General features: G+C 34.9%; 1 protein-coding gene across 2 annotated transcripts in view; it reads left to right on the top strand.

Moving 5' to 3' along the window:
- Dmtf1 (cyclin D binding myb like transcription factor 1) overlaps window positions 1–10,230 on the top strand; it is a 43,238-nt gene extending 33,008 nt beyond the window's left edge. For both annotated transcript variants that reach the window (XM_026399345.2, XM_026399346.2), the window contains 8 exons: window positions 1,167–1,395; window positions 2,677–2,828; window positions 4,023–4,232; window positions 5,865–5,950; window positions 8,225–8,380; window positions 8,774–9,151; window positions 9,777–9,924; window positions 10,118–10,230. In XM_026399345.2, the coding sequence (XP_026255130.1) occupies window positions 1,167–1,395; window positions 2,677–2,828; window positions 4,023–4,232; window positions 5,865–5,950; window positions 8,225–8,380; window positions 8,774–9,151; window positions 9,777–9,924; window positions 10,118–10,227 (1,469 nt within the window). In that variant the 3' untranslated portion in view covers window positions 10,228–10,230. The remainder of the gene's footprint in view (window positions 1–1,166; window positions 1,396–2,676; window positions 2,829–4,022; window positions 4,233–5,864; window positions 5,951–8,224; window positions 8,381–8,773; window positions 9,152–9,776; window positions 9,925–10,117) is intronic.
- The last annotated feature ends 441 nt before the right edge of the window (window positions 10,231–10,671 follow it).

The following is a 10,671-nucleotide window of genomic DNA, read 5'->3' on the forward strand; positions in this document are numbered from 1 at the left end:
AGAAAATGGATTTTAATTCAGGTCCATTTAACTTAATATTAACAGTACTGAATCATCTCATGTTCATAAAAAAAACATTGGTTGTTGGCAAGTCCCAAGTTAGGAAGAAGGTGTGTGTTCAAAAGATTTATATGTGTTTTGCTTATCTCAAAGTATATTTTTCCATTTTTAAAAAAACAGCTTATGACTATTGGTATTTTAATCTCCAGGCCAAACTACAAATACACACAAATTTATTGGTGATAATGTTAAACCTAACCTTCAACAACAGTATTTAGGTTCTGTTGTTAACTATCATTTAAAATATCATTTTGAGCCTCTTTCTTTAAAACAGAGATTAGAATAGAGGGGAACTAATGTTCTCTAAAGGTTCTCTAAATCTATCCTTTAAGTAAAAACAAAAACAGTTTTCCAGTTTAGCTTCAGCTTCTAGGGTATATGTAGCCTCACTACACTAAAGTGAAATCAAGAATATATCCTTCTTATCTACTCTACCTTGGGTGTTAAAGCACCCTTGGATTTTATCTCCAGTACCACACACACACAAAAACGGAATATTTGATATTATTTATTCATAAGTTCATGAGTTTAAAAAAACAGGAGTAAAAATGGGTATGAATACTAGTGTCAAACTTTATTGATCACATTAGTGTGGAGTTGGGATAGTGGGGAAAGAAGATAGTATAAGTTTAGTCTTTACTAAAATAAGTAGAGCTGGTAGATGTCCCTCATCATTCATTCTTGTGACTGTTGGCCTCTTAACTTACTCCACACTTCTGCAGAGTAGGAGTTTAGTGAAAGCATTAGTTTCTGGCCTGTTGGGCCATCATTGAGGCTCTTTCCATCTTACTGTTTTTATATAAGTTCTTGGTATAACTTGAGAATACATAATTCTTCATAGTTATATTTAGGGTAGTTTTTCTTGACTTAAAAAGTCAGTTGGTCCTTTCCATTATGATTCTTTGTTTTGTGTGTGTGTGTTGAGACCTTTACTGGGGGTAATAAAACACAATTATCAGTAGGTATATGTGGTTTCCTACCAGAGGGCCATTCACCAAATAAACTCTTAGTACTACTGCCTATTTCCCAGTACTTGGAAATATAAGGCTGAATCAAATTTGTAAAAGAAGGTAGCAGTGGTAGTTTGGATTATTTCCTTCTTTCAGGGAAATGGACAGAAGAAGAAGAAAAGAGACTTGCAGAGGTGGTTCATGAGTTGACGAGCACTGAGCCAGGTGACATAGTCACACAGGGTGTGTCTTGGGCAGCTGTGGCTGAACGTGTGGGTACCCGCTCAGAAAAGCAGTGTCGTTCTAAGTGGCTCAACTACTTGAACTGGAAACAGAGTGGGGGTACTGAGTGGACCAAGGAAGATGAAATCAATCTCATCCTCAGGTTTGTGTCCTAATAGAAACTGAATAGTTACTGTGGATGTCTTGATTGACTTTCCTGTTTTAGTTTTCCTAGATGCCTAATGTCTGAAAAACATCCTTTCCATAGAGAGCCATTCATATTGAGCTCTTTTGTTTTGTTTTGTGTTTGTTCCTTTTTAGTGGATTTAGTGCCCGGGCAAAGTACCAGATTGAAGGCGTGGAGACTGAAGTCCTCTATATCCACAGAACAGGTATGGCACAGGCAGCGGCAGTGCAGCTTTTCCACTGTCTCACCAATGTGCCTCCTAGCCTAGGGGTACATGTTTAGGGTAATAGAGCTATTCAGTCTCCATGCCCTTCAATCCTTGGCTACTGTGCTAAGATTGTCAAGAAGGGGGACCCAATCCATAATTACACCATCAGCTTCGAAAAATTAAAAAACACCTTTAAGATAATAACCCCAATTTTATTTTTTTTTTAAATTTGTTGGTTTAACCATTATGATTCAGTGACTGAAGTGAACAAAAACAGCAGCAAGAAAATATTTAAGACACTGAAGAAAGAAACTTTTGTGGCTACCGTGCTTAAAATCAAGATCATCACAATAGTTAAAACTAGAAATAGTTAATAGACCTTTAAAACCCACAATTTAGCCAGGCATGGTGGCACTTGCCTATAAACCCAGCAGCTCAAAAGGTTGAAGCAGAAGGATTACAAGTTCAAAGAGAGATTCTGATTCAAAATAAAATATAAAAAATGGGCTGGGGATGTTTTAGTAGTTAAGTGCCCTTGGGTTCTCCGTACCAAAAGAAAAAAAAAAATTTTTTTTAGTTGTACTATTGGTAGTACAACTAAGAATTTTGGTTTTGTCTTTGTGTCTTTAAGGGTATTTTATTACATTAGTCATCTTTATAAATAGCTCATTTCTAAACCCATTTGTTTTACAAATGAAAAAGATGCAGAAACTAATGTAGTAAAGGCCATACTATGAAACACTGAAGAACACTGTACAACTAAACCTGTTCTTATTCTAATCTTTAGCCTACTCCCTTTCCTTCACAGTACTTCATCTGGTTATACCCATTTGCAAGGGGTTAGTGCGCTGGTTAATACGGCTGATGGTATTTCTTAGCTTTTAACTCTGGAAGCAAGTCGGCATTCCTGGAATCCTTTCCCCATGCAGCATAAGAGTGGCATAATCTGCCATTCCTTTTATTACCAGAGTCGTCATCACCTAGTCAAAGGAGGGTTCTTAGGGAGAAATTAATTTAACAGCTAACACATGGTTTTTTGTAACCTGTAGGATAGCAGAGCTTGATGTAGCTGATGAAAATGACATAAACTGGGATCTGTTAGCTGAGGGATGGAGCAGTGTCCGTTCGCCACAGTGGCTTCGAAGTAAATGGTGGACCATCAAAAGGCAAATTGCAAATCATAAGGATGTTTCATTCCCTGGTAATGTATTGCTTGCCTTTTTAATTCCTTCCCTTCTCTTACCATATTTACTCTTTAGTGCCATGTAAAGATGTATCATGGCAGATTTTTACTTATGCCCTATTTCTTTGAGTAACTGTCTTCCCTAGAGAAAAGTTAATGTGATTGTAATACCTGAAGCCAAAAGATGAAAATATATACATTTACACATTCTTGTTTGTCAACATAAACTATAAATAGGAAATAGATTGTACGTTTTACTTTTGTACAGATTTCTTTCTCAGTACTTAAATTTAAATAAACTTTTATGAATTTTATAATTTTAAATATCTTCACAGGATTATTTAGAGAAAATCTTTGGCAATGTATTCTATAAAAGAAAAACTCTGTAAATTTCTATTTTCATTTGTTAGGTAAATCCAGAGATCCTAAATTGGGTTTGCTTATAGACAGCATACTTTTCCTTGCATGTTTTGCACTTACGCATTAAATTGAGTTGTATAGCCTATTTAATTTAGGTTGTTAAATTCATCCCTTAATATAAAATTCCAACTTAAATTTTTCCTAAAAGAGAATTAAATGCTAAGGAATTTTCACTTGATTAAAAAAAAATCTATATTTGGCCTCCCTGTGCAAGACCTCAAGAGAGGCTGCATATTACATATACTTTCCTCTGCAGGTATAAGCATACAGGCAATCAAGTGCCTTTGAATCACTGAGAGAAAAATGAATACTGTTTAAAAATAAGTTGCTTAGCATTGACAATATTCTTCGTAAATAAAAGGAATTCTGTCAGTAAGCCCTGGGAAATTAGAAAATGTTTTATTTTTACTTTTTTTAAAACAATGCCCACTCTTGGCTTTTTCATTATTATTCTTGGATGGCAAAAACATGATATTAAGAATTTTCTAAATCTGCTTCGGCATGGTGGCATGTATCTGTAGTCCCAGCTGCTTAGGAGTGGAGGATCACCTGAGCCTAGGAGGTCAAGACCAGCCTTTTCAAAACAAGACCCCCTTTTCAAAAGGGAAAAAAAAATCTGTTAGATGGATGTTTTAGTATTTTTATTGTTATTTTGATTAGTTTTCACATTCATTATGCAATTATTTATTCCAAATACTTTCCCTCCTTACCCCTCCTACCCCACCTCCCTTGTTGCTTAGATGGTGGTCTGTCGGAGAGTCATGTTCTTTTTGTCTACCCATCTCCCTTCAGTCTTAATAAAAGGTCTTAAACAGTTACATGAGAACCAAAAAAACAACCCAACACTTTTGGAGAATAAATCAGGATCTGGAGTTCCAAACAGTAATTCCAATTCCAGTGTACAGCATGTTCAGATAAGAGTTGCCCGGTTGGAAGATAATACAGCCATCTCTCCAAGTCCTATGACAGCGTTGCAGATTCCAGTTCAGATCACCCATGTCTGTAAGTGTTGGAACCTCAAGGCTCCTTGCCACTGGGATTTGTATGATTTGGTTTTACCTAAGTTGGTGAATTAAGGAAAACTAAGGCATTTTATGTTTAGCTCAGTTAATATTTATACAAAGAAAGAATGTGTAACAGGAAGGACTTAAAACCTGGGTATTGTAAATCATTCAAAACCATCTTTCTAGATTTTATAATTAACGATTCAATAAATGGGACATAACTTTCCTATGTTTCTGTATGAATACACAACCAGTGTAGTAACTTCACATTATGTACAACCACAAGAATGAGAAGTTATACTCTGTATGTATAATACGTCTAAGTACATTCTATAATCATGTATAACTCAAAAGAACAAAAAGGATTCAATAGAAATCAATTAGAAATTAAAATTAATGATTAATAGAAAACTGTCTAAAATAATGAATTAATGGAGCAGAAGATATGGAGTTCACAAGGTTAAGCACATCATTTATAGCAACTTTATCAGAAGACATAAATAGGGGATGGATTTGTGATCATATGTAGAATGGGTTTTGTTAAGGTCGAGAAAGATTTTCATATAGGAGATAAGTCAGTTTCCTACAGGAAAAATTTTTTCATCCCTCAGTTGTTCTTAGCACCTGATTATTTTGTGCTTGATGAGATTAGGGAACCCAGCAATTATTATGGGGAGGGGAAATACTTTCTCTTCAGCTCTAAGCAAAGTTGACACTTCTCCCCTTTTTTCCATCATTCTTGGATTGTAATGACAGAAAAGGAATGAGAACAGTCTTATCACTTTTTTAATAAGAGGTCTACATATTGCCTATGAAGGTTATTACCCACAAGCATACCAGTCACTTGAGCATTTTTGCATGAGGCATGTCTTCACATTGCAGGATGCCCAGTATCCCTTGACCTTACCCACAAAATGCCAATAGTGCTTTCCAATCATGACAAGCAGAAACAATTCCAAATGTATCCTCTGGTTGAGACTTACTTGGCTACCTGTTGGTTTTATTATCAACACCATATCTGTATATGATTATAATGATTGAATGGGGTAGGGGGTATAGCTCAGTAATAGTGTGCTTGTCTAGCATGCGTGATGCCTGGGTTCCATCCCCAGCACCCAAAAGCAAAGTTACCTTAGAGACATTTAAACTAATCTCAAAGTTCTTGAGTTTATTTGCTTCACCTTCCTTCTATTATAATAAAGCATTAAGAATTTTATTTTGCCTTTCTTGTTTCTGTTTTATAGCCTAAGAATTACAGAGTAACTGCAATTACTAGTTAAGATAAAATGTGTGCTACTATATTGGTTGTAAATTGATTGTGCATGGAGAATTTTAGTTTTCCGTGGGCTGACAATACCTATTAGGAAGACAGCAAACATTTTATAAATAGTAAAATAAGTTATTTGCCTAGGTTTACATTGCTAGTAAGCAGTGTTGCTAACACTTGCAGTGGGCCAGACTTGGCTGTGACATGTGTGCCATCCCAGATAAGTTCATTAGATTTCTTATCTCAATTTAAATGACTCCGGTTTACAGGCAAATTTTTCAGAATGAATTTGCCTTCATGACAATTGAGTACACTATAGAACCTTTATAAAGCATTTTATTGTTGTCCTTGTTCTTACTACAGCTTCAACAGACTCCCCTGCTGCTACTGTTGACTCAGAAACAATAACACTAAACAGTGGAACACTACAGACATTTGAGATCCTTCCAGTGAGTAATACTTAATATAATGGATATTGGCCATTTTTATGCATAAGAAAGATGAGTTGGTAACATTTTTTTTTAAAAATGTTATATATGTCATATAAAAGATGAAACTAAATATTTGAGGCCAGACGAATAGCAGACATTATATATAAATCAGACTTCCACTTTTTAAATTCATTTAAATTTGCTTTGTTCTCATCTGTACGTAATCCCATGTATTTTTACATATGAAAATGACAGTGCTAAAGAGTAGAGCACATAACATGGACTGTACTATACTGAATTATAAGTTCATTCTGGTTATTTGAGAAAAGGGTTATGGACAACAAATCATGAGCTTGAATAAGACTGATTCAGTAAACACTTTAGTAGCCACTGGGGGCACAAATTTTAAAGTTCCATTCTTAACTGGTTTGACCACTTTGGGAAAAATCTTATAATTTCTAAAAAGATCAAATGTAGTGTTGCCAAACATTCCACCAGTTCTAATCCCAAAGAACACCTAAGAAATTGAAATATATTTCAACATAAAAACTTGTACATGAATTTTGATCATGTCTTGGGCCTGCAATAGGTGGTCACAATGCTGGGAAGAAGCAGCACGTTATAGGGTCCAGTTATTCACATAATCACAAGGGTCAACAGCCAATATTTTTGGTACTGTATCAAGTAAGTATCAAGCAACTGCTGTGTTGTTAATAAGTTAGGGATATAAAATGCATTTTTTACTAAGTGGCATTTTCAGTTTATGATGGGTTTAGGTAAAAGTGTATCTCTATAGGGCTGCCATTTACTTGAAGAGTAATGGCTGACTCTGGCCTGATGAAATGGGTCATGATTGTTATATGTAGTCCTAGTCATTGTTCTTCTTTCTAAAACAAAGAAACCCAGATTAGTTCATATTTCATTAAGTAGAAAATAATAAATTGTATATAAATTCTCTCCAGATTCATTTACTTTAAAAAACATAAGGGGTATTAGTAGAAGAGTTTATTCGTCCTCTCCACAATCAAATCGCAGGAGGAAGATGAACAAAGCAAAAGGTTCTCTTTCTATCCTTAGAACTCAAAGCTTGCTTAATTGGTTTCCAAAATAGGAATATATACAAGACAACCATATGAAACAGGTAGAAAACAACTTAATTTTATGTTTTTTTATACCTTTCTAAGTAAAAATACACTTATACATACAATTGAGATTTGTGTTCAGTTTATTACTTAAAAGGTCACATTCAACTATTTAGAGATTTCTCTCCCAATTTATTTGTAGGGGATGATACCAGTAACCAAGCTTCAAAAAATGGAGACTTAAATATATAATAAGTTAAATAAAACATGTAACTTACAGAGTATTTACAGTTATAACTGTCTATATGTGATTAATACATGTAACTCTTAAGGAAAATTATTAGCTTTCACTTTTTTTTTTTTTTTATGATTGTTTCCCTCTTGGGTGCTAGGCACTTTCATAGTCATTTCTAATCTAAACTCTTCCCATGAGATATAGCTATTATTCCCATGTAAGGAATAAAGAAACCTGTATTCAGGGATTTATTATACAGGAGTTGACAAGATGATGTTAGATCAAACAACAGGCCACATAATTTCAACCCACAGCCGTATTTCAAATACATACACTTCTTCTAACTTAAAATTACATAGAAGCTTATGGTTTGAAAGGTTTATTGGTAAATAATTTTGTTACACTTTAAAATCTCAAAAGATAAAAATGTTTGATCAATTAACCAACTTTCAGATAAACATCTTTTTTCTTTAGAGCATTATTATTGACATTTTGGTAAATTTTCCCTTAATAAGAAACATTTCTTAAAATTATACTATGAAAATTTGAGTTCAAGTAAGTAAACACTGCTGTTGTGCCTTTTAAAAAATGGTAACTTTCTTTTTTAAACTGGGATACTGCCTGTTTTTATGTGCTACAGAGAAAGATTAAAGAGAGATGATTGTGTATACGCTGGGTTATTTATTGCATGTGCATCTGTGTCTTAGTGCCCTGAAACAAATAGCTAAGACCAGACCATGGGAATACATAGGAACAAAGAGTAGGATAAATGCCTTACCTGTTAAATCTCCAGACTGAGTAGTGATTTGACGCAGAGTATTACACCCTTCATTTTATTATTTGTTTGCACCCTCATAATTGGTAAGTACATTTGTAGCTATAAATTAGAATCAGTTCATTTTAAGATGTAGAGGTAGATTTAATCAGTAGCCTATTAATACATATATTGAGCTGTCTCCTTTGTTTCTCCTTTAGTCTTTCCATTTACAGCCCACTGGCACTCCAGGCACCTACCTACTTCAGACAAGTTCAAGTCAAGGCCTTCCCCTAACTCTGACTGCTAGTCCCACTGTAACCCTGACAGCTGCTGCTCCTGCTTCTCCAGAACAGATCATTGTTCATGCTTTATCCGTATGTTACATAATTTTACTTGATTTTTTTTTTTTTACTTATTATAAACCAGGACTAGTTAATAAAAAATGTAAGCACCAAAACTGCTAACTAATGTCTTGCATTATTGTCCCAGGCTCAGTATTTTGCACCCTCATTCTTCCTTCACTGGGATACTGCCCTTTATTCCTCCTTTTATGAGACAGATGTACATTATAGTAGGGAATTTAGGAGAGCCCTACTTCGTAAAGAATTGAGGTTCTAGAAAAATAGTGTTCAAACATTTCAGTTACAGAGGTGAGAAATAATGGGAGGGACCATGGGGTACTACCTATAAGTGTTATTTGTTCAATAATTTAAATCTAGTGTTACTTTCTCATTTTGCCATTGATAGTTGTCTTTAATGTTTTATAGCCAGAACATCTGTTGAACACAAGTGACAGTGTCACAGTGCAATGTCACACACCAAGAGTCATCATTCAGACTGTTGCTACAGAGGATATCACTTCTTCCATATCCCAAGCGGAACTGACAGTAGATAGTGATATTCAGTCATCTGATTTCCCTGAGCCTCCAGATGCACTAGAAGCAGACACTTTCCCAGATGAAATTCATCAGCCTAAGATGACTATAGAGCCATCATTTAATGATGCTCATGTATCCAAATTCAGTGACCAAAATAGCACAGAACTGATGAACAGTGTTATGGTCAGAACAGAAGAAGAAATCTCTGACACCGACCTTAAACAAGAAGAATCCCCCTCTGATTTAGCCAGTGCTTATGTTACTGAGGTAAGCAACACTTAATAGAAAAACAGCTTAATGGGTTCTTGCCTTCAACCTCAAATCGGCCATTTGGAAATATCACTAAAGTGATATTTTAAGATCTTCCTTCCTTTTTTTTAGATCCACAAAACAAAGTACAAAGCCCTACCTCTGACCACAAAAGTATGAGTGAACAAACACTGATGTTTCTCACAGAAGTGGGCAGTCAGAGATTTCTTGTGGCACTTGAAGGAATAAGAAAGCTGTGCTCTGTCTTAACAGTTCTTCACTACAATTTTTCCCCTCTCCACCTCAGTAAATTGAGAAATGTTTGTTAGAACAACTTCTGAGTGTGGTTAATAGTAGACTTTTATGATTAGGCTTAGGAACCTTATCCCATGGTGTTAAAAGTCTACTTTCCTCTGTATTCAGGTGACCTGTAACTGAATTAATTCTTTTTAGCTCCTTTTTTGTTAACATTTAGTTTATTAAATTATGAGATTATGTAGGTTAACGGGGCCATCTTTTTAAGCTCTTCATCTTTATGTTTGAGAATTAAGTACTGTCAAACCTAGACATACTTGGGATCTGGAAAACCGACAAGGAATATGAGTCAAATCTTTTTCTTTCTTTTTTAAAAAATATTATTTAGGACTTAGAGTCACCCACCATCGTAGAACAAGTTGATCAAACAACTATTGATGACGAAACAATACTTATCGTTCCTTCACCACACAGCTTTATCCAGGCATCTGATGTTATTGATACTGAATCTGTCTTGCCTTTGACAACACTAACAGGTAACTGTAATATACCTCTTAATATCCTGTGCTTGATAAATCTTAAGGGGAAAATTTGGGCCTTAAGTCTTTTCTTAATCCAACACGAAAATTCTAATCCCCTACACCATGGTAGAATACTTACAAAAATTCCTGACATAGGTTAAAAATTGCATATATGGAAAAGACTAACTTGAAACTTAACTCATTACAGATCCCATACTCCAACATCATCAGGAAGAATCAAACATCATTGGATCATCTTTGGGCAGTCCTGTTTCTGAAGATTCAAAGGATGTTGAGGATTTGGTAAATTGTCATTAGTTCATTCTTAGAAACAGGTAGTTAAAGCAAAAAAGCCACACTGTTAATTACAATATCTCCAAAGAAATAGGAGCAACCTCCCTTTTACCATTCCTCTGGCTTTTAAATAGCTACAATGCTTAAGCCATGCACATTGTTGCTGCTATGATTTTTTACCTCCTTTTAAGTATATCTGAGGTCCAGTTTAATGACAGTGTGTAGGTGAGTAGAATCTGGAAGATTTAACTGCACAGATCCTTGTGTTTACTGTTAATTGTCAGGACAGAATTTCATTTACTCAGCTACTGAGAAGTTTTTTTAAATCACCAAAGCAGTAATATTCATCTCTGCAGATAAACAATGGCACTCTTAATTAACATTCTCAAGTAGGCCTGGTTGTATTTCAGAGAAGTCATATCAACATGGTCTAGAGCTATCAGTGACCTTCTTCAAAAAGATTATAAA

The sequence above is a fragment of the Urocitellus parryii genome, chromosome 3 (assembly GCF_045843805.1).
Source record: "Urocitellus parryii isolate mUroPar1 chromosome 3, mUroPar1.hap1, whole genome shotgun sequence".
In the NCBI taxonomy this organism is placed as follows: Eukaryota; Metazoa; Chordata; class Mammalia; order Rodentia; family Sciuridae; genus Urocitellus; species Urocitellus parryii.